The sequence below is a fragment of the Sorghum bicolor genome, chromosome 8 (genome assembly GCF_000003195.3).
Source record: "Sorghum bicolor cultivar BTx623 chromosome 8, Sorghum_bicolor_NCBIv3, whole genome shotgun sequence".
In the NCBI taxonomy this organism is placed as follows: Eukaryota; Viridiplantae; Streptophyta; class Magnoliopsida; order Poales; family Poaceae; genus Sorghum; species Sorghum bicolor.
The window spans coordinates 12580422-12604253 of record NC_012877.2 but is presented as its reverse complement, the minus strand read 5'-3'; the positions used below and the strand labels follow the sequence as shown (position 1 = coordinate 12604253).

Sequence of the window (23832 nt, the reverse complement as noted above, 5' to 3'; positions counted from 1 at the left end):
GTTCTGCCTATGAGGTCCCCAAAGACCTGGAGCATACATCGTTGATATGTAGCCCCCGCTTTCTTGAGGCCGAAAGGCATGGTTTCGTAGCAATACATTCCGAAAGGGGTAATGAAAGAAGTCGCGAGCTGGTCGGACTCTTTCATCTTAATTTGGTGGTAACCGGAATAAGCATCACGAAAAGATAATATTTCACATCCCACGGTGGAGTCAACTATCTGATCAATTCGAGGTAATGGAAAGGGGTTCTTAGGACATGCTTTATTTAAACTAGTATAGTCTACACACATCCTCCACTTTCCATTTTTCTTTTTGACTAGTACAGTGTTAGCTAACCACTCGGGATGGAATACCTCCTTGATGAATCCGGCCGCCAGCAACTTGTGGATCTCCTCCCTGATGGCCCGGCACTTCTCCTCGTCGAATCGGCTCAGGCATTGCTTCACGGGCTTGGAGCCGGCTCGGATGTCCAAGGAGTGCTCGGCGACCTCCCTCGGTATGCCAGGCATGTCTGAGGGACTCCACGCAAATATGTCGTCATTTGCGCGGAGAAAGTCGACGAGCACTAATTCCTATTTGGGGTCGAGGCCAGAGCTGATCCTCAACGCCCTGCCCTCAGAGGTTCTGGGGTCGAGGAAAACTAGCTTGGCCTCTTCCGCCGGTTCGAAGCTCCTGGCGTGACGCTTGGGGTCGGGGACGTCCTGGTCGCAGTCGCCGAGGACGGTGAGAATGGCCAGAGACTCAGCCAGGGCCTCGGCCTGCTCAATGCACTCGACGTCGCACTGATAGGCGTGCTGACTGGTCGTGCTGACGGTGATGATGCCCTTTGGCCCTGGCATCTTGAGCTTGAGGTAGGTGTAATTGGGGACGGCCATGAACTTGGCGTAGCATGGTCGTCCTAGGATCGCATGGTAGGTTCTTGGGAACCCGACCACGTCGAAAGTGAGGACCTCCCGTCTGAAGTTATCAGGGGTCCCAAAGGAGACAGGCAGATCGATCTGTCCGAGGGGGTGGGCACGATGTCCCGCCACCACTCCGTGGAATGGCGATGTGTCGTTCCTCAGCTGGGACTTGCTGATCCCCATGAGGGCCAGAGTCTCGGTGTAAAGGATGTTGAGGCAGCTGCCTCCGTCCATCAGTACCTTGGTGAGACGAGTCTCGGGGATGATGGGGTCGACGATCAAAGGATAGCTCCCGGGATTGGGGATCCGATCCGGGTGATCCAGTCGGTCGAAAGTGATCGCGCTCTCGGACCACTTGAGGTACGAGGGCGCGACTATGCTGACTGCGCAAACTTCTCGGAGTTCGCGTTTCCTCTGACTTGCTGTGAGGCGAGCCGCACGCCCCCCGAAGATCAAGAGGTAGTTCTTGATCTTGGGGAAGCCCTCCCCTTGAGGGTCGTCATCCTTGGGGGGCTCTTCAGCGCCCTCCTTGGTTATGATGTCGGTATAATACCGACGCAGGACAGTGCACTCCTCAAGGGTGTGCTTGGTTGGTCCCCTATGATAGGGGCACAGCTTCTTCAACATCTCGTCGAAGATACCGGGGCCAGCAGGAGCCCGCTTGGGGTTCTTGCGATCTGCCGCGGCGACTAAGTTGTCGTCTGGCCGGCCTTGCTTCCCCTTGCGACCCTTCTTTTTCTTTTTGGGGTCGCGTGAACCCGAGGCCTCGGCGGCCTCGGCCTTCTGTTTCCCCATGGCTGCGCCGTCGGAGAAAATGGCGCCAACCGCCTCTTCACCCGAGGCAAAGTTGGTGGCGATGTCGAGCAGCTGGCTGGTGCTTGTGGGGGTCTTGCGACCGAGCTCGTGTACCAGCTCCTTGCAGGTGGTACCAGAGATGAAGGCTCCGATGACATCGGAGTCCGTGATGTTGGGGAGCTCGGTGCACTGCATGGAGAATCGCCTGATGAAGTCTCGGAGGGACTCATCGGGCTTCTGCCGACAACTCCTGAGGTCCCAGGAGCTCCCAGGGCGCACATATGTGCCCTAGAAGTTCCCGACGAAGATCCTGACCAGGTCGGCCCAGTCGTGGATCATGCGGTCAGGAAGGTGCTCGAGCCATGCTCTGGACGTATCGGCCAGATGCAGTGGGAGGTTGCAGATGATGAGCAGGTCATCGTCCGCTCCGCCTAGCTGACATGCTAGGCGGTAATCCGCCAGCCAGAGCTCAGGGTTTGTCTCCCCTGAGTACTTGGTGAGGTTGGCGGGCTGTCGGAATCGCGCCGGGAACTTAGCCCTGCGTATGGCCTCGCTGAAGACGCAGGGACCCGGGGGCTCTGGCGACGTGCTGCGATCGTGGTCAGGGTCGAACCTCCTGCCTTGGCGCGGCCGATAGCGTCGAGACTCGGCCTCATCCCTGTCACGCCGTCTGGCCTCGTGGGTAGCCCGGACGTCCGCGTCAGCCCCGACGCGGTCGTGGACAGATGGGGCCCTGTTGCCCCCTTGCGGGTTAGGAGGCGGCGGACCCTGCACCGTCGGTGCCTGGTTAGGAGGGGGTCGGTCCTCTTGACGTCTTGTGCCGTGGGACTGTGATGCAGAACTTTCTGCGTTCTGCACCATAGCTTGCTCTAGGAGGCCACGTAGCCCCTGGCGAACTCTTCTTCCCTCAGGAGTCGACGGCTCGGGCATCGCCCTGAGGAGGGTGCGGCAGCCATCACGTTCTGGCTGGCCGTGCTGAAAACTGGGGCGTCACCCCCTGTGTCTTCGACGATACGGTGGTTGACGTCTCGGGCTCGGCATCTAGCTTCACCCCCGTCCCCGCGGCCGGATGTGTCTCGGACCAGGGTTTCGTGGAGTTGGCGGAGGCGCGGGTGTTCTTCTTCGAGCCTGGCCTCCAGCTCATTGAGCTGCTCGAGGTCAAGGCGGTGTCCTCCTACGGGGGCTGATGCTACCCCACGGGCTCCAGGATTGGTCCTAGGAGTAGGGTTGGGAGGTGGGGTTGCATTCTCCTGCCTAGAGGGTCCTGCACCCCCCTGAGCATTATGCGGCGTCCCTCCGATTTCGAGGTTAAAACACTCTCGTGACGGGTCATAGCTGTCGTCGGAGTTGGAGTAACCGAGGCAATAGTTGCTGGCCTCCAGGAAGCGCATGAAAGTCTCAGGGTCGCCATACCCGAAAAAGTCAGCGCCCGCCCACTCGTCATCGCCTGAGGTAGGGTCCTCTGGGTATGACGAAATGAGTGGCGAAGCAAGGAGATCCAGGGTAGACCTGAGATGGTGCCCTGGAAGATCCGCGTACGCACTTAACGAAGTGCTTACGGAAGAGGCGTAAGTGGTGGCTGCGTTCCTGAGCCCAAAAGGGAGCTCAGGAGGTGCCGCTGTCTCTCCTCCATCTGTAGGTGGAGGGGGACGATATGGTGAGGCCCCTTTGTCCCCCTTCTGGGGAGCGGGCGTGGGCCGTGCCTTCCCCTTCGACCGGGGCGGAACAGGAGGTCGTGATGATCCCCTGTTGGTCCAGGGAGCGGAGCTTAATGCCCCGATAGCCCTTCCTCTAGCGCCTGTCGGGCCGGAGGAACGGGCGATCTGGTGAGGAATATGCGGGGGGAGGGCCGGACGGACCCTCGCCTTAGTGGTGGGGTCAGAGATCCGAGACCTCTGACGCCCCCGCCGGGCGCCCCCCGCATGGTGTCCTGAGCACCTCCCACGCACTGACTGTGGTAGGATAGGCTCGGGACAAGGCTCGACATCACCACGAGGCGGGAGGAGGACCATGTCATAGCCGGAGCCGAGGGACATGAACTCCAAACTCCTGAACGTCATGATGGTGCCGCGGCGAAGTGGGTGAAATCCGTCTGCCATCCAGGCCTTCCCCCAGTAGGAAAAGATGAATGCCACGCAAAAGGCCCCTACGTGATGCGCCAACTGTCGGCGTCTAGACTCGTGGTCTAGACACAAACGAGTATAAATATGCGTGACTACCTACGCCTAGATGGTGATGCAAGTGGAACACAGAGAATTTATACTGGTTCGGGCCAAGAATGCCCTACGTCCAGTGAGATCGGGAGTCTGTATAACCTTGCACCGGAAGGTGCTTGTAGTAGGGGGGTACAAGGAGGTTGCGAGAGAGGGCTAAGTCCCAAGTCTCGGCTTTGTGGTGGACAGAGCGCTGGTTGCTACTCTGTGAGTGAGTGTGGTGATCGTGTGTCGTGTGTCTCTATGACCCTTGTGAACCTTAGCTCCCCTTTTATAGCCTCAAGGGGAGACAGGTATTTACATGGGGGTTTGGAGATTTTCCCTGCCGAGTGGAGGAGTGACAGTCCCGACCCTGTAGGAGCTTGCCCATGCCGTCCTTGAAGCATGGTTGACAGTATGGTTGTTCCTATGGGGGGTTGCCGAGCCCTGTTGGAGTCGTGGGGGTCGGGTCGGTGACTCTGTTGCATGTCCTGTTAACAGTGGGAGAAGACAGCAGATAATGACATTGATTAATCTCCTCCATTCCTCTTTTACTGTGAGGCAGTACACCACAGTAAAAGAGGTAAGGTTGCATAGTGAAAGAGGTAAGGCAACAGTGACCAGAGTGGTTGGAATAGTCGCCACCATGCCCTGCTGTGATATGGAAGTCACTGCGCCTGTCATGTCGAGGGTACAGGCGCCGTGCGTCCGAAGCCTTATCGTGACCCGGTGGAGTGGCGTTTGGCGCCCGAGCCCTGGACGGGTCTGGCGAGACGGAACTTACGCCCGAGGCCCAGGGGGTCGGGCGAGGCGGTGTCTGCGTCCGAGCCCTGGGGGGTCGGGCGAGACGGAACTCGCGCCCGAGGCCAGTGGGGTCGGGCGAGCCGTGTTTTGGGCTCGAGATTGAGGGAGTAGATGGGCTGGGGCCCGCGTCTTGGTGATCCTGGGGGGCTTGCTTTGCCTTTTGCGTTTTTTATTGCTCTGATTTGGGTATCCCCTTTTTATGGTAGCCAACAACATGCTTTTGCTTGCTTGACATGGCGAGACAAATGAGTCGATGAGAGAGCTAGAGGTAGTTAGGAACACATGTATGACTTGGGAGCTGATATTTTTAGTGCAAGCGGATCCGAATTGTAACTGGAATTGGAGAGGGAACAACTCCCACGGCCCTTGGCTCTCTCATAGATCAGGCTGGGATCCCGTTGTAGATTCAGGTATCCAAAGGAGCCATAACAAAGGTGGTTGTTTCCAAGGATGCACCGGTCTATTTTTAGAGGTGGCATTACAGAACACCTACTTCTTTAAATGTGCACGCCTGCCCCTATGATGAGTTGATAGTTAAGATAACCTACTTCCTTAGATGCATTTAATAATAGAGCTTTTGAAGTAAGAACTCCCTCAAACGACCCTTTAAGGGCATGTTTGGGAAAGCTCCAGCTCCCAAAAAATAGATCTTGATCACTAGATTTATGTAGATCCATTATAGAGTAGGTCCATGATGGAGTTGAGCTTGCTCCAACTTATTTGGGTGGGCATCACCGTGGATCTGGACTCATATATAGCACTACTAGAGAACAAACATTTGATTCGCACTGGATTTTGGCTTTGGTCTCGGTAGTTTTAGCGTCCGGGACGAAATGGAGAATTAGTCCCGGTTTGAGATACCCACCACGACTAAAGGCACCTGCCCAACAGCTTTGGTCGTAGTCTTTTGTAGAAGGACATCTTTAGTCGTGGTCGGTATACCCAACTGGGACTAAAGGTCACCATTTAGTGCCGGTTGCAGATCCCCTCCGGGGCTAAAGATTTAGTCTGATTTGTGGTTTCAACCGAGACTAAAAATCTATGTTTAGTCCTAGCAAGCTACGTTTTGTCCCGGTTGGGAACCCAAACCAGAACTAAAGGTCCTGGTTATATACATTGAGTCTTCTTCCTCCTCCAGCCCGAGCCATTCGAACTCACAGTTGTTGCTTCATTTTTGGCCATCATAAGACTACTCTCACTTTGATTCTTCGGTTGTAAAGGTTACTAACTTCATCCTCTCATGATTTATTAGTAGCATACCTCATTTTGTGGTCTAGATATATGTGAAATTTATGATGAATTTTTTTATTATTTGTGCAACATTTGAACTCAAAATCACTTGATTTGGATGAATGAAGCTTAAATTAGTTCATCAAAATTAGTATACACCTTTTCCTGGTAGTATGCATATCACATTTCATGGTTTATGTATCTAGAGAAATAGAGAATTTTAAGAGTTCTTTTATAATTTGATTTGTTTAGAAACTAAGAAATTTATAGAAGTTTACAAATTAAAAATGAATACAGAGAGTAGATGGCAGTTGCTTGTGGTTCATCGGCATCTCATCGGTTTCCAAAGCGAATGAGGCTAGACTTTCCTCTCATGGAGTACCAAGTGAAGAAGAAATGTCCTAACAAAAATTGTATTTTCTACGAGCATCCGGAGACTAAAACTAAAAATCACATGCAACCATCGTCGTCTTCAGGAGGCGACCGAACGGCGCAGCTCGGCATAGCTGGCTGGGCAGCACGGCAGCGGACTAGGCACAGTCTGGCCAGGCGCATATGGCTATGCGTGAGTGGGCAGTGGTCTCCTTGGCGCTGGGCTCGAAGTGCGGCCATTTCCTTGGCAAAGGGCTCGAACCTCGTCGTCGGCGTGGGGAGGAGTAGTGACGTTGGGCGAGACAATATCGTGCGGCATGGAAGGGTGGGAGGTGCATGCCGGGCTCCGTAGTGTGTGACCGCATGGCGCCAACAGCCCGACACCGCCTCACCTAGCAATATGCATGAAAACGGATCAGATACGGACGGATATTACTGATATCAAAATTGTTTTCATATTTTTGGTCGGATTTAGATTCGAATACGGATAATTTCAATCATATCGGATAAGATATGATTGGATGTCGACATCATAAATATACGATTTAAGTATTTGGATACGGATTCGGTACCGGATGTTAAATATTCGTACTCGGATACGGACAGATGTAAACCCCTCTAAACGAATTTGATCTCGAATACGATCGGAAAATATCCGTACTATTTTTATCTCTGCCAGCTCGCGGCATGCCAGCCATTATAGTCGCCCAAGCGAGCGGAAGGGACAGGAAGCGTCGGGAGTTAGACACGAAAAAAACGAACCGATACTCTGAGGGATGTGTATAATAATCAGTGCTATGTTGGGTAATTTTTGTTGACTCCATGAATCATGTTGTTTTCAGAATTTGAAGTCATAGATCTATCTAGGAGTGAGATTTATATTTTTCGTAGATTGAAGCCGGTAGAGCTAGAGGCATTTTGGTTTAGAAAAATAGAAGTAAAACTGTTTTTTACATGGAACCAATCGCAGGTGCACACCGAAGAATAATCTCTAAAAGTGGAATTGACAATAATAGCAATTACCAAATGCAGTGCGAAACAAATATAGGTCTCGTCAATCACAACCACCATCCCCTCCGCACCGCACAATATTTTCTTCTTCCGCGGACAATGCCATTTACCAACCAATTCTTCCCTGCCGGCTGCAGGAGTGTGATCACGAGCTCGACGGAGAGGCTGATCGATCGGTGGAGCATGCAAGAAGGGAGGCGGCCATGAGCAGCAGCATGGACTCGTCGGAGCTAAGGAAGGTGTTCCAAATGTTCGACAAGAACGGCGACGGCCAGATCACCAAGAAGGAGCTCGGCGAGTCGCTCAAGAACCTCGGCATCTTCATCGCCGACGAGGAGCTCGATGCCACGATGGACAAGATCGACGTTAATGGCGATGGTTGCGTGGACGTCGAGGAGTTCGGCAGGCTCTACCGCTCCATCGTCGAGGACGGCCCAGTGGCCGACGCCGACGGCGACAAGCACGATGAGGATGAGGACATGCGGGAGGCGTTCAACGTCTTCGACCAGAACGGCGACGGGTACATCACCGTCGACGAGCTGCGGTCCGTGCTGGCCAGCCTTGGCCTCAAGCAGGGGCGCACGGCCGAGGACTGCCGTAAGATGATCAGCAAGGTCGACGCCGACGGCGACGGGCGCGTCGACTTCACGGAGTTCAAGCAGATGATGCGCGGCGGCGGGTTCGCTGCACTAGGTAGATGATCGGACTTCGGAGGATGCCTTCGTTGCGCCGATGGCATCGGCGTTGTAGATACTTCATTAACAGGTTGGCATGGTAACGATATATGGCAATCTAGTGGCACTTGTTCATTGTAGTTAACTATTAATTATTTGGTTTGGTGGATTCATTGATACTTCCTTTTTTATTTGATTTGGGTTGTTAATACTAATTTCTGTGTTAACTGTTCGATTTAACTAGGCCTAATCCATTTTTTATTAATTCTAGCAATTGATAAGTGAAAAGACAATTCTATTACAAAATATTTCATGGCAGAGGTCTTTCCGGCCTCCCCAGCCACACCGATGATCCAGCGTTGGCTAGGGTCAGAGCGAGAGTTTGGTCAATCAGTTCTATTGATTCTCCATAGATCTTGGTGGCAGCTGGTGTGCTTATCGGGAAGCAGTCAGTTCACTTTCTTCATAGTAATTTTAGTCTCTTCTTTTGGTTTGTTCTATTGTAAGGTCTGGCAGATCAATACTTTGATTTGATCGTGAAGGATTGTGTAGCCTGTTTACCTGGCTGATAAGCTATTTTTTCACTGATTTGTTGTAAGAGTGAGAAACACTGTTGAATGGCTGGCAGATTTGTTAAATATAAGTTTAAGCGAATAGACTATATAAGCCTGTGTTCTTTAGTGGGTTCCTTCAACCGATATTCTTTCGGTGATTCTAGATATTGTTGTCAACGACATATAGATTTTGCGGTCTTCGAAGCCTTGTATGGCAAGTGTGCTTGTAGATATCTCTTTCTTTTGCTATCTCTTCACTGCGTATTTCAATTTTTGATAGGCAATGGATGATCAAAGGAACAAGATGACTGGTTTCATCTTTAATGTACTCTTATTTATTAGAGGTCATTTTGCGTCAAGTTTCTTGACATATATCAAATATAAGACAGTTTGGTCCTTCTCAAAAGAAAAATGTTATTATAGGAACGAACAAGAAGCGGGTCTTTTTGCAACCTTAACTGTCGACTTCTTTTTCACAATAAAACTGACGGTTTTGATTAGACCATGATGACCGCTACTCCCTGTGTCTCACAATGCCATGTCTTAGTAGAGGTTTCATGGCTTAGAGTTTTTCATGGAACTCTCTCTAAGCTTATATTATCTCTCATCATCAATAGTGTCATGTCAGCATATTTAATACTCATGAAACTCTATAAAACTCCAATTGAGATTGCACAGTGCAACTGGTCAGCATAATACGCCAAAGAAGTGGTCAGTTGAGCCAACTCAGGTTTAAGTCACACCATCTTCTTAAGAAGAAAATGAGAGAGACATCTCTCGAGTGGTCAAGTTTTTTTAGATTGGCCTAGTAAGTTTCTAAAGTTTGTCCCAAAAAAAATAAAACATTTTACGGTAGGTTGTGGTACATCATTAGTACAACGAAGCTCTGTATGGACGGTTGGTAAGTCATTTTTATAGGCGTTTCTCAGAACCGTCAGCGCTAAGGGCCAGTAGAGAAATACATCTTTCCACTTGTGGTTAACTAAGAACTGCCTGTAAAAATCTATTTTTACAGACGGTTTGCTAAGACAACTGTAGTGAAAATATCCACAGGAGGTTGTCTTAGTCAACAGCTAGTGGAAACATTTATCTAGAAAATATGAAATCAGGTTTTAAAAATAGAAAAAAAATTAATCCCACGGAAGGCCAACTAGCTAGTTGTAGGATTCGAACATGAGACAATCTTGATACCACTCCACCCATCACTCACTTATATTTATATTAGAGTGTGATTCCCCATATATTATCCTAAACTGAGCATATGTTGATTGTTGAAGGCCCTAAACGAATTCAAATAAAAAGTTGTCAACTATAAAGTTTCATAACTTTTCAAGATCTACAATTTTTATATTGATAGTTTCTCCATCCGAGAAAATTTGAATTTTAAATTTGAGAAATTGAAATATAATTTTTGATGACAAGATGATTTCAAATGAAAAAAATTATCAACTACAAAGTTTCATAACTTTTTGAGATATACAACTTTTATTTTGGTAGTTTTTTCATATGAGGTCATTTGAAAAACTCAAAAAAAGAAATTTTAAATTATTTCTACAGGTAGTTTTTTTAACAAACCTGTTGTGCAAAACTGATCTGCAAACACAAAAGGCTAATACCCGATTCAAACGTTAAGGCGTGTCAGCCGATTTGACCTTACAATCGACAAAGGTGGTAACTCGTCCACTTTGGTCCTGACAACAGCGATGCGCCCGGATATCACGGCCAAGAGGTGATCACGCGGAACTTGAGAACGCGCCGAGTTTGACTCGACGAATTCCTAAAAACTCGTAGTAAAAAAGAAAATATGACGAAGTCATCGAAAAAGTAGATGCTAGAATATGAGTAAAAACTTGTGTTTGATTGATTGATAGATTCTCATTACATTGCCCTAGGGTCTATATTTATACTCTGTCCAAAGAGCTACAACCAGACACGACTAGGACTCAACTTCTGAATTAGATGGAAACTGTATACAAAACGAACTCTAATAGCTAAGGAAAACATTAAACTACCCCCGTGACCGATCGGGACACCATCATGAATCAATCGGCAACTTCCGCGCTGCTCTTCAAAGTCATCGGCAGATTACCCGTCTACAGTCATCGGCGAACAACAGCATCGGTCATCGGCACGAATACATCACCACTCCTGGACTTGGTCATCTCCGATCATTTCCCACTGGCAGCTACCTTCATCGGCAACTTCTCAGTAGACTAGTTACCGTTGCTTCATCTGCCGATCTATACTTTATTAACCCCGGATACGCGTCAAAAGATACTTGTCCAAAAACGGTGTCAACAAAACCGCCATAAGAAATCTTATTTTTAGTGGAGGTTTCTTAAGAAAACCGCCCGTAAAAATAGCTAATTTGTAGTGGCGATTTTTGTACGAAAACCGTCTGTGAAAAACCATTTTCACTGACGGTTTTCTTAATAAGAGAACTACTAGTGAAAATATATCATTTTCACTGGTGGTTGAAAATAGTTTTCTACCGGTGGTTCTTGAATCGGGCCCGCCTATTTTTTTTACAGGCATTTTTTAATTGAAACCGCCTAATAAAAAATCCACCGTCAACATAGAGCTTGTTTTTACTAGTGCATGCAACAAACCTTCTATTCGGTCTCTGTTATCTCTCCTTCCATTTTAATCATTGGCACTTGTTTAAATCTACATTCATGCGCCCTTTTAACAGGAAAGTTAATCACGGTTGCATACAAATAATAATTATTGATCAGATATCCATTACGTATAGGAAAGAAAAAATGACGAGGATACATGCGCCTTTTTTGAGGGTCTTTGATCTATCTAAAAATTTCTAGAAACTTATTCATTATAGGACCAAGGGAGTATGTCTTAATGATTTTTGTTATCTTATCTATCTCCTCTCCTATATACTATACTACAATACAACTAAAAAGAGTAAAGTGTGGACAACTTTTCGTGCAACTATTTTGGTTCGTCCGTCTGCCTTCCTCCTGCGATACCCGCTTGCAGCCGCTCGCCCATGACCACGGCATGCGAGGTAAAAAAGGGAAGCCAACGCAATCACCGCAAGGAATTTTTCTTTCCTACATCGCCTGATCAGTCGCCCCTGCAATCTCTCCCGCGCGGTGGATTTGGCCTTCCTCCGAAGTCGCCCTCGCCCTCGCCCGCTGGCCTCGCAGGACATCGCACCCGTGTTGTCCCCGTCGCCCTCGCCGTTGCGAGCCGCGGCCGTCCTCGCCCGCTGCATGTGCTCTACGATCTCGGTGAGTCTTGCGGTTGTATGCTTTCCCTCTCCCTCCCCCTCCCCCTACGCTGGATGTGCAGCTGCCAATCTACTAAGCTGCTTGGAGCCGCAGACTCAAATCTCTCCCCACTGCCCCTCTCGTCAATCGCTGCTATTGCGCCTGTCGGATCCTCACCTATGCCTGCACGCTAGCTCGCCGCGGCGGCCGTGGCGTCGAGCTGCCGACCAGCGGGCCCGTGCCCCCGCGCAGCTGTTGTAACGGCGGCCAGCCAACATCTTGGCCACGAAAGAGGCAGAGGATGAGGTGCCAAGGGAGCAGGCGGTGGCGTTCGTGGTGGACTCTGTTTCCCTCAATATGGGATCCTGAGTTGTTGATGTTTCTTTGCGCATATGTAATCAGTGGAGGCGAAGGTGGTGTTGGTCTCTGTGCTGATTATGCAGGGCCAGTTCGGCAGGACCTCTGTGTGGAGCAAGCCAACAACAAGGAGTTCATGTGCAAGTCCATCCTTATCCTCGAGACCCACTCGCCCGGTTTGGGGAAAACAAAATCAATGACACACTACTAGACCCCGCTTGGCCCAGGAGTAATCGAATGAAAAATTTAGGTATGACATAGATACACCACTCGATTCTGTGCTATTCTTTAATGAATTAGAGTTCTAATTTTCTATGCTATGTGTAGATCTAAATCAAGGCTACTTTGCTTCATTCCTGGTAATCTAATACTACCCAATTTTGTGATTTTTGAGTGGTAATTGGATCTATACTTTTTTCTTGTTTTTCTATAGCCATTGCTTTCTACCCAGTAGCAGCAGCCGTAGGTCAAAGCACATCAGCCGGCTGATTTATAGAACTATGGATGTTGCCCATGCAGCTACTGATTTTATATAGCTATATAAGCGCTTGTCTAAAACTCATAGAAATCAGCTACTGATCCACATAGAACTATGGTTGTCACAGATTCACATCAGCTAATTTATTCTTTAGCTACTAATTTATAGAACGATATTGCCGCTGCTGCTTCTGACCTATAGAAAATCATAGCATCCATAGTAACCAGTTTTTATAAAGCAGACAGCGAGCTACTATAGTTTGTTACATTTTCTGAAAGTTATTTGAGCTAACGAAACCACATTGTGCTTAAGAAATAATTGTAACATGATTTTTTTTGCAAATGATTTGCGTTTTCTGCAAGTGTAAAAGTTCGTTGGTAACGTATTCTACTTGAACAAGCCTATACTGGTTGAAGGCCACCAGGAGAAACTGAATATCACGGTGAGTATTTGGTGTAATTTTTTCCTTATGATGTTTGTCAGTAGAAATTTGTATCAACAACCAACGAGGGTTGAGGGGGTTTGCAGAGAGAAAACTAAGATTGAGGTGATTTTACACAATCTTAGGGCTTGTTGGGAACATTGGCTATATATATATATAAGTTACATAAGTAATCCTAGCTGGAATGATTCTAGGGCACGAATCCTATTCAAACAAATGCAGCCTTACTCGGAAAGAACAGCTACATGTTTGAGGGGGGTTGCAGAGAGAATAATATGTGTGGTAAGAAGTTTACATTTATTAGCCCTTTTACTCCAAATAGTGGAATGTGCCATTACCATTCACCTCATTCATTTTTGGGTGATTGAGAATGTTTATCAGTTTAACTAAAGGTTCTATAGCTTACTATTCTATTCTTACATTAGAAAGTCCCATTCCACAATAATAGTTATACGATTGGATCCTTTGCAATGCTCTTTTTCGTATATAAGCTGGTGATTTTTCACCTTGTAAAGGAATGTACATGCTTTTTCTTTTATGATGAAAAGTAATGCTTACAAACTTATGTTTTTGCTCCTTATGCAGCTCGGCATTGGAACTGTCCCAGTGCTTCTGCAAAAGGTATTTCTTCATTGAACTAAAGGTTCTATAGCTTACTATTCTATTCTTACATTAGAAAGTCTCATTCCACAATAATAGTTATACGATTGGATCCTTTGCAATGCTCTTTTTCGTATATAAGCTGGTGATTTTCACCTTGTAAAGGAATGTACATGCTTTTTCTTTTATGATGAAAAGTAATGCTTACAAACTTATGTTTTTGCTCCTTATGCAGCTCGGCATTGGAACTGTCCCAGTGCTTCTGCAAAAGGTATTTCTTCATTTACTGATGAGGTCTTTTCTGTGCTAGAGAGACTAGAGCATTTAAAAGAGGCAAACCTCATATATGTACTATATTAGTATATACTAGGGTTTTAGAAGGCTGCCATGGCGTTCTCACTCAGCTTTCATCCCTTGCCTGGCACCTAGAAATTACGTGTGTAATGCTAGGATATGCTACTACATTATTAACAACAAATCAAATTATATGCAGTTGCTTCAATAACTGTGATGAGCTCACTGCAATTGGTCATCACGGTTGCCACTATAGGATGACTAGCGAGCGGTTGAAGTGGAGAAGGCAGCACAGGCAGCACATACTCCATTGATCTCTTGTGTGATTTTGGTATTGGGTGGATCTTGGCTCGAGAAATATGAGTCAATTTGATGGGATGAGCTGCAATTTGTTAGGCTCGAGAAATATCAATTGATTCATGAGCTCCAGCTGAATTTTCGCGGAGAACGCTTTTGCGGCGAGGTTGAGCCAGCAACCACGCAGGGTGACCTGAGAAAGTTGCATATGGAGTAGTAGATAAGGCCAGATACTGCACTTCTCTTCCTGTTTGGATTTACCAAGCACCTATTTTTTGTGTACAGACCACAATTATTTTTTAGTGGATTAATTGTGAATGCTTATTCTAGCACATGATACTAAATAGGTGTATCTATGATTTATGATTTTCTCATTTGCTTTGCCTTCCTTCCCTGACTAAGTGTCACTTGATAAATTCTTTTCCATTATATGCCAAGCAAGTTGTCTCCCTCTGTTGTGCATATTGATCAAATGGAACACGAGTCACAAGAAGCTTCAACATTGATAGATCATTATTATGATTTCCAAAGGTGGTCTCTTGTTTCAAATTTGGAGATATGATTACCATGGAGATTGGATGATTTCATTACAGACATATCTCGATATTAGGGAGTCCTGGTTTTAATTTGAACACAACTGAAAATAATGCAGGCATAGGTAATCCAGTTTAGTTTGATTATCATTTTGGAGTATGTACTTGTTTAGCTCCTCTTGGGCAGTTTTGGCGCCGCACGCAAATTTATTTGTGCAAGCTTAGCTTCGCTCTCATTTCATTTACTGCCCAAAGCTCTACTTCTATATTCATTGACCGCTCATAGACCTATTAAAATTATGTTGGATATTACAACCAAAAGATCTATAATTAAATATAACATAACTATCTTATTGAACTAAAGTCAAGCGGGTTCAAAGATAAAATATAAAATCTAACTTATTCGTGCAATGCAGTTTCAAACCTACAACTAATGCAAAACTATCATTTGTCAGGTGATTTGTTCTTATTTTTTTGTCAGGTGATTCTGCTGTCGTGGCGGAAGCAGCATCCGTGCAAGTCGCGGGCGCAGGTGTGTGGCCTGTGCGTGGAGATCGTGGAGGGCGCGAATGTCATGGCAGTGTGAAGATAGTGCCCTTGCTGGTGGTGTCGACGATGGTGTCCTCGGTGGTGGGTATATATGGCAGTGATTCTGCTGTCGCGGTAGAGGCAGCAGCCGAGCAAGCGGGTCTCCCTTAGCCAATGGCGAGCATGGTAGGGGCGTGTAGGCGGACCATCTAGCGAGCCTGTGCCACCACATGTTCCACTAAGTAGGTCATGGCCGCGCGATGTTGATGTGTTTCGAGTGTTTGACTCTTTTTTTTTATATGTTGCAAGCCCATATTTCAAGTGTTTCAGTTTGTTTCACGTGTATGTTTCAGTTGTTTTATGCAGATGTTGCAAAAGTAGATCAAGATATTGCAATGGTTGTATATGTATGTTGTAAGCGTTTTTCTTCAGTGTTTCAGTTGTTTTTATACATGTATTTTTGCAAGTGTTTTAGATGTTTATGTGAAGTGTTTCAACTCTTCTTCACTATGTTGCAAGTGTTACATCCGGGTATTTCAAAATTAGATCAGGATGTTTTCACATATTGCCATGATGTTTCAATTGTACGATGCAAATGTTTCATTTGATTTAGACATATGTTGCAAAGATTTTGATATGCATGTTGCAGTGTTGGACGACACGACCGGTGGCTGTTGCTGCCGCTTGGAGGTGCAGCCGTGGTTTTCTGTGTGTAGGGCGCAGGGTGGGTACGAGGTGCAGTTCCTTGCTACGGATGCGCTGCTGATCGGGGTGTAGTTGTGGTTTTATGCATGCGGGGTGCAGGATGGGGGCAGGTTGTAGTTCCCTGCTACGGACGCGCTATTGCTGCTACTCGGGGTGCAACCGTGGTTTTCTATTTGCGGGGGCACATGGGTGGATATGGGGTGCGGGTCCCTGCTATGGACGCAGGCGTAGGTGCTCGGGCGGCATGGAAACGTGGGGCACGATGCGGACACGGGAGCGGCATAGTTCTTGGAGCCGCGTCCGGATGTGACATCCCGTCCGGGCGCTAGGTGTACTGCTTTTTTTTCTTCAGTGATACGACCAATGTCCTATGCAATTTCTTTTTTTTTCTTCTGCGACACCAAGCTATGGTAGAAAGCAGTGGCACCCTGACAGTTCTGTCGGTATTTAATTTCTGAATTAATTTTTATTTTAATATTGGTGTGTGTTTTTATAGTATTATTATTTTATCATGTGATCGTGTATTTTTAGTATAAAAGTATAGCTGTCCCGTAACAACGCACGGGCACGCTACCTAGTACTCTTATAAAGCTAAACCCCACTAGAGATTTCTCTCAACATGCAAGCTATCCACGTCAACAATCTACTAAAACTTGCAATTATAGCCAACTAGCTCATGTAATTATGATAGTAATTTCTTCATCTACCATCATGCATTTAGCTATTCATATTGATGTGTCAAATCATTTAGCAAAATTAATTTAAGATAATTTTATTCATATAACTATAAATATAAATAGTTTAATTTCTTTTTAAATTATTAGAAATTTTCGCAGCAACGCGCGGGGTATTCTCCTAGTTATTATGAATATTGATTCGTCAGTTAAGTAAGTTACTAGTAAGGGATGATGCCATCATTGTCGGCCCTAAGGGCAGGGCACGAGGTGTGATGGCCGAGGACCCTCACAGATGGGGGCTCAAGCCTAAATATATAATACCCTATACCCTTTAGCTTTAGTTCTTGTTTATTAGTAGATGCATAGTATATATATGGTGCAATCATGAGCCAAGGAGCCGAGACGCCAACGCTCGTACACACGCTACCGCTCATAGCGATCATGAATCGTGACTTCTGGATGTCCGGTGAGACGGTGAGACTGCGAGGAGAGACGCAGCGGCATTGGCGGTCCGATCACCAGTTCACCACGTGATCATCAGGACAATACCAAAACCTCTGCGCCCGAGTTCTAGTCTTCCAGAATCTAGACGACAGCGACAACCAGCTGGCAAGACTTGACGAGGATGGCGACATGTGATCTTGGTTATTTCCTTCTAACCTTTTATTTTTTGTGATTTGTGAATCTTGGTTGTGATTCTAAATTAGTTCATGTCCCACGTGTCTAGGCCCTAGGTTTTTTTTCCTTATTTAATTTTTGTCTTTTACTTTGTACTCATATACAGCGACGAAGCCAGCGCCCGTGCTAGCCGTGCTTCAGCCCGGGTTACCGGCCATAAATACACTAAGCCGCACCTAAGCACCCCCTACGCCATGGAGGAGGAAGAAGGAAAGGAGGTGCTGGAGGAAGAAGAAGAGGAATCAGCCCCCTTGGCCAAATCCTGGCTTCGTCGCTGCTCATATAGTCATGTTTTTTTTATAGTTTGAGTCAAGTGTTAGAATCTTAAAAATATTAGTCAGAGATTGTGAAAAGAAAACGAAAAAGACAAGAATAGTAGTTTGTCTTGCGCTTTCCTATTATTATAAGATTTGATGGTTTAGAGGGATTGTCACGATAAGTTCCTTAGAGGGTCGTAAAAATTCTATGATCGGCGCATGATTACCACTATCACTTCTTGTGTCTGGGCTCTTTATCTTCGTATATATCTTTCTCCGCTGCTATATATATAAGAGCAGCAGTCCTTCACTTGTCCACGTGTGAGAACACATAACCAAGAGCACTACCATATGTTGTGTGCACGGTCTATTCAAAGAGTAGGCCTCTAGAACCATCCTGCTAGCGTACCTGCACGACTAGGTGCTGATCATTTGTTGGTGAGCGCTTGTTCGCGATTGCTCACTTCTCCAAGCTTTAGTGTTTGATATTAATTAACGCTATTGGTGTTCTAGTACAAGGTTCATGGTGTTCCCTGGTGGACCAACCTCTTCGCTGGATGATTTCTTTGACTAATATTGATTTATTGTGAAAGAAAAATACTGATGAAGTAGTTGCTGATTCTACCTAATGATAAGCTCAAGCGAATAGAGTGAACTATTTCAAGCCACTTCTTGGTAAATGTTCATCCGACTGCTACATTTCTTATCCTCTACCAACTGTGGTCCATGTCATCAGCCAGCGATCTCACTATGTTGCCTAGTTGGAATGACGTTGCAAATGCCACTGGGGCACGGGTCTTGTCTCATTGTATATCACTACAACTTTAGTTGCAATATTTCTTGCTTATATGACCAGTATGATATCAAAGAATAGATCACACACGCACATGTATATCACCTTTTTGTGTTTTTTTTCTGAATTAAAGTATGCCGAAAGTTGATTAGAATTCTAACCACCCAAAAAAATACTTAGGGGGTGTTTACTTCCCCTCTTTCCCAAAAAATTTTGGATTTTTGTCCATCATTTTGTAAAATAGCACTAAACACTATGCAAAATTTTTGACAAAAAGTTGATAATTCTCCATTTTGGATTTTGGCCTCAAGAGGCCAAAAAACCAAAAAGAGCCTCAAGAGGATCTTATGAGGGTAATAAATTCTGCATTTTGGATGAAACTAAACATGATCCTAAAAATTTTAGCATTTTGCATTTCATCACTCCAAAGTAGTTAGCATTTTGCATTTTGGATTCTATGGGGAACTAAACACAACCTTAATTGGAAATTTTTAGTTACTAGTTTTGTTGCAAACTACAAAGTTGGGATGCCAAATGCATTTTATGGTTGGCATGCCAAGTGCATCTTGATAGCACAAACTATATAATAGTTTAGAAGTGGAGAAGTACTTTCTCTAGACATAAATAAGAAAAGTTTCTGGTTTAGTAAATTCAATAAATAAAACCTTACCACGTAGGAAGCGTGGAGAGCAGTTACACATAAATTTATGTGTTTAAAATAAAGCATGTATATTTGTATCAAAATGTCCATTCATTATAATATAGTCTTGCTTCTTTTTTGAGTCTCAACTGCAGCTATAGAGCCTTATATTCATCACCCATAGTTCAGCGTGCAATCGCGAGCAACCATGTTCATTACACAAGTAGGGATACCATCCATCCAAAAAAATCTTGCTGTCCATTCATTATAATATAGTCTTGCTTTTTTTAGGGAAATAATAGTCATGTTATGTGTTCGTAACAAAAAAAAAAAGAAGTCCATAAATGTTCTCACGACTAAATGAAAGAAAAGATGATTTCAAACCAAATGGCTGTGGGCCTAAACGTTTCTCGCGACCATAGAGGCCCAGCCCGTGTTTGGACAAGGCCCACTAGCAAGTTGATAGTTATTAGGGTTTCACCACAACCACTGCCGCACCTTACAAATACACGGATACGGTTCATCTGCCCGTAAACCTCAGGTGCGCCGCCATCTGCTGATTCGCTTAGGGCAGTCCCAATGGTAAATTTATTACAGTTTCTATGTTCATTAATTAGCTTGATAACTCAGCTTTTTGCTGATGTGGCATAGAAATTATTGAAGAGAGAGGGTGCTAGATGTAGAAATGATTTCTACATGAAGGAACCATGTCTACGCTAGGAACGAGGCCGGTCGAAACCACCAAATCGCCACTGTGGAGAAACAACTCGTTTCTAGGCTCATTCATCCCGATCCACTGCGCCCACCGCCGTGGCGATGCCGCACGCGTGCTCGCGCCCTTCCCCCGCGCTCCGCTCCGATTTCCCGCACGATGGCCTCTCCTCCCCTGCAAGCGCGCTCTTTTCTCCGATTCCTCTGGCGCTCGCTCACCACCATCCCACCAGCAAGCCTTAAAGACTCGGTCTCCAAACCCTATCCCAAATCCTTGCTTCATCCGGTCCCAATCCATCCCCATTTTCTTCAACCATGAATCCCCTCCGTCTGCCATCTTCAAGCTCCAAGCAAATCGAGGCAGGGCAAGGCAGGTTAGGGTAGGGCCGGGCAAGGCAAGCGTGCTTCCATGGCTCTTGATGCCCGATTTGCTTCGGTCGCTGCTACTCCCGCTGCCCCTGCTGATGGATCGACTTTGGCCACCGGTGAACCCATCGCCCAAGCAGCAACAACATCTCCAGCACCTGCAAGTCTTGAAGCCGCGGGATTTCCTGCGTGGTGGAGAAGTTCATCTCCGCTTGGCTCAAGTGACGGGTAAATAAAGTCCGTGCAAATTTCTTATTGATTTATTTTTTATTTTTCTTTTTTTGTGTGCTCATGATTGGCTAGTATTGCTTTGTTGCGGTCTCTCTAGTTGAGTGCACAGGGCTGTATGGTTGGTTTAGAAGTGGCTAAAATTAGCCTTGTTGAATCGTAGGTAGTTTTCCAGACTTATTTAGTCTGATGAATTGTAGATGCTATTTCAGTTTTTTGCCGTCGTGCACTTTGGCTTTCAGTTCAATCATCCCTACAGTGTTTGCATATTGCTTTAAAATTTAGTGCTGATAATAGATGCGACAAAATGATTTCTATTATAGAACTGGTTTGGTCATTACAATCAGAGTATCGGACAATATCTGGCATAGTATTATCCACCATGAAAACACACTTAGCTTGCAGGTCTGAATTTGGTCTCCGCTTGACGAACTGGAAGTAAAATATTTTCTTTGGTTCATCCTGTTTCAGTTCAATATAGATTTCCACATTATAATCCTTTCTGAGTTCTCTCCTGCTTGATCAATTAAGAACTAAAATAGATTATTGACACTAGTAGGTTGTGCATTTGTTTTAGCATCCTGTTTCATGAAAACTGCACTTGTATTTAGTATCAAGTTGTGCAGTTTTTTTAATCAACAATATCTGACTGCGTACAAGCTCTTTTAATCCTGGATTATATGAGAGGCATTACAATCAGTTATAGTATATGCAAGTAAGATGGGGAAGGTTTTACCAATTTGCTGAACTCAAATAGTACTCCAGAAAAGTTTAGGATCTCATATAGGCAAAATAATTAGGTACATATAACTAATAGTAGATCAGTTGTATTGATGCTACGAAACTTGATGGTTTCTGGATGAATTTTGCAGCCTGATGGCTTCTGGATGACTGCTGGACCTACTTGAGATGATGCCGTGCAAACCTGATGGTTGCACCTTATATTATTTTATATACTATAATATATCATGAACTTTAGTTATTCTCTTGCCCAACTATATGAAATCTCCTGATGTATGATGCCATCTGTTATCTTTATCTATAAATTTGTGTGTATTGAACTATGTGGTATCTATTATCTTTATATCTAAATTCTGTTCTAAACTATGTGTGTTCTGGAAAGCATATTTGATTTCTTTCTTTGCCATCGTCTGGACTATGTGTGTTCTGGGAAGCATATTTGAACAATCACTACGGGAAACACTAGATTTGCCTAGAGCTTTGAAGTTTGCCGAGTGCATCCTATCGGGCTCTCGGCAAACACGAAATTTGCCAACAGTCACTCTCGGTGAACAAATACTCTCGGCAAATAGGTCTTTGCACGTGGTGGCACTCGCCATGTCAGGGGCACGTGGTGGCACTCGCCATGTCAACAGCATCCTAGGTCTCTTGTGCAGGGAACACTTCCCTGGAATTGTCAAGTTCGCGGGGAAGGAGGAGCCGGCCTACACGTTTGCTCACTACGCGGCCGCCACCGACACGCAAGAAGGCAATGTGGCCAATAGGGTTATCAAGGAGTTCTGGGTAAGTCTTCCTCGCACTACAAGTCTCAATACATTGCATCTTTGGTCTATCATTGCAATAATGCCATGTCTATATGCAGCGCCACTTCAAACTAGAGGATGGAATTGACCAAGACTATGCCGACACCGTGGTTGCCGCGTCTGCAAGGATGCGCGTCAATGAGATGCACTACGACGTGCGCGTCCAGACCGTCATCAACTACTATGCGACGAGGCTTGGACAGAGGAAGACCAAGGTGGAGGCAAGGGAAATAGATTTGACCCGTGAGCAGTACATGGATGAAGAGGTAGATTCTCATTTTTTTTTCCTTAGCCTTTTATCAGTGCATTGTTTCATATTCTTATATGTAACATACTTGATGTGAAGATGAGGGCCTGGTGGTGCGCTAACTGTCCTGACGCCTGGGAGGCGATGGTGGACAAGTGGCTGGACCCCGTGTTTCGTGAGGCGCACAGGGCGGCCCAGGAAAGGCGTCGACGTATGCCTGATGTAGCACACCATCAGGGGAACCGCAGCCTCTCTGGATACGCACAAGCATGGGTACGTGGTAATGTTTCAATTCATTCAATTATGCCTCATTTGTAACCCTGTTGCTATCTTTCTCGCAGTCGGCGGCACACGGGGGACAGCCTTGCTCCTTGTTCACCGCATATGGCATGTCCCACAAGGGCCCGGCGTCGTCTGACGTCTCCTTCAGCGTGGACGACCCGCCCCAGGCGTACACCAACGCGGGCGTCTACGACAAGGTCACCGCCTACGCGTAGGCAGCAAGGCAGGTCCATGGCCCGGACTACGATCCATCCACCGATGACATTGATGGAGACCTTGTCATGAGGATAGGAGGCGGCAAGAAGCATCGGCGCTACTGGATTGGCAACAGCGTCATCGACAGGTCGACTACTCCCACCCTCTCCTAGATCCGAGCATCGAATACGAGCGTGAGCAACCGCCCACCCGTACGCCCACGGCCGGAGCCGGCACAGCACCGGGTCGACGCACTCCAGGTTGTTCATCATTTTTCAATAGTTCTACTTCGCGTTGCTTTTGTTACCTTTGCATTACTCTAACATTTGATTTCCAATGTTGTAGGCTGAGCTCGAAGCATCAAGGGTCGAGCAGCAAAGGATGGCCGAGCGGTTAGAGGCTCAAGAGCGCCAGCGAGAGGCCGACCAGCTTGCCCATCAGCAACAGATGGCAGAAATGATAGCGTTCCTACAGTCGGTTGGGGCCCAAACAGGTGTAGCCCTTCCAGCTACGCTACTGGCTCCACGGCCACCCTCTCATGTATTTACTACTCCTATTAATACTCCTGTGAGGAAACTCAATGACACAAGTAAGTCCTAAACTAGTTATTGCCGTCATCTTGTCTAATAAACTATGTACTCCTTTGTGCAGCCTCCGTCAGCGGGTTCAAACGCGGCACCTGGCATTTCTCCAACACCTGACATCTCGCCGACACCTCCAGATGATGGCTCTCCTGCGCTACGCGGCCAAGGTGTCCCTCGTATCAATTGGGGGCCTTCACAGTGAGTCAGGTCGACTTAGCTTGAGATGCAGTTAGTTTGGAGTATGTGGACTATGTGGTGATGGATTTATTTTGTTTAAACATGTGAACTTTGTGGAATGTGGTTATTGAACATGTTGGAGTTAGTTTGGATGTATGTGACTTTAGTTTGGAGTATTTGAACTTGTTACGATGGACAAAGTGATGGAAATAATCATTTATGTGGTATATATTGCCATCGATGTCGATTATGTGAACTATAGGCTCTTGGATGTGAAATATATGATTTTCTGGAAATATATGTGTCATATGATCTTCTCAGTGGAAATTGGATGAAAAAATAGAAAAAAAATATTTTGGTCCATTTGCCGAGAGCACCTCTCGGCAAAGCTGAAAAAGTGGTCGATTTGCCGAGAGGGACTCTCGGCAAAGCTGAAAAATGGTCGATTTGCCGAGAGC

At 46.1% G+C, this 23832-nt stretch overlaps 3 protein-coding genes across 18 annotated transcripts; all 3 read left to right on the top strand.

Moving 5' to 3' along the window:
• LOC8058161 (probable calcium-binding protein CML28) lies at nucleotides 7424-8906 on the top strand. Of its 3 annotated transcripts, none has more exons than XM_021446504.1 (2): nucleotides 7424-8071; nucleotides 8815-8906. In XM_021446504.1, exon 1 carries the CDS (start codon nucleotides 7510-7512, stop codon nucleotides 8005-8007), a length of 498 nt encoding a protein of 165 aa, XP_021302179.1. In that variant the 5' UTR covers nucleotides 7424-7509; the 3' UTR covers nucleotides 8008-8071; nucleotides 8815-8906. The 3 variants fall into 3 exon arrangements, with proteins under 3 accessions (XP_021302179.1, XP_021302178.1, XP_002443064.2); XM_021446503.1 differs by lacking the exon at nucleotides 8815-8906 and adding an exon at nucleotides 8300-8658; XM_002443019.2 differs by lacking the exon at nucleotides 8815-8906 and adding an exon at nucleotides 8252-8658.
• Nucleotides 11470-15619, top strand: LOC110429561. Of its 11 annotated transcripts, XM_021445638.1 has the most exons (8): nucleotides 11563-11782; nucleotides 12164-12368; nucleotides 12446-12477; nucleotides 12967-13038; nucleotides 13233-13320; nucleotides 13624-13659; nucleotides 13874-13909; nucleotides 14132-15619. In XM_021445638.1, the coding sequence occupies exons 2-8, from the start codon at nucleotides 12356-12358 to the stop codon at nucleotides 14191-14193; spliced, it is 339 nt and encodes a 112-aa protein (XP_021301313.1). In that variant the 5' UTR covers nucleotides 11563-11782; nucleotides 12164-12355; the 3' UTR covers nucleotides 14194-15619. The 11 variants fall into 11 exon arrangements, 3 of the variants coding, with proteins under 3 accessions (XP_021301313.1, XP_021301315.1, XP_021301314.1); XM_021445640.1 differs by having other exon boundaries at nucleotides 11563-12368; nucleotides 14189-15619; XR_002446639.1 differs by lacking the exon at nucleotides 13233-13320 and adding an exon at nucleotides 11470-11556 and having other exon boundaries at nucleotides 11668-12368; nucleotides 12446-13038.
• On the top strand, nucleotides 19604-23613 carry LOC110429609. Of its 4 annotated transcripts, none has more exons than XM_021445800.1 (7): nucleotides 19604-19622; nucleotides 21218-21869; nucleotides 21949-22155; nucleotides 22236-22409; nucleotides 22478-22873; nucleotides 22959-23180; nucleotides 23265-23613. In XM_021445800.1, the coding sequence occupies exons 2-5, from the start codon at nucleotides 21504-21506 to the stop codon at nucleotides 22631-22633; spliced, it is 903 nt and encodes a 300-aa protein (XP_021301475.1). In that variant the 5' UTR covers nucleotides 19604-19622; nucleotides 21218-21503; the 3' UTR covers nucleotides 22634-22873; nucleotides 22959-23180; nucleotides 23265-23613. The 4 variants fall into 4 exon arrangements, with proteins under 4 accessions (XP_021301475.1, XP_021301474.1, XP_021301471.1 ...); XM_021445799.1 differs by lacking the exon at nucleotides 19604-19622 and adding an exon at nucleotides 19631-20345 and having other exon boundaries at nucleotides 22959-23153; XM_021445796.1 differs by lacking the exon at nucleotides 19604-19622 and adding an exon at nucleotides 19631-20345.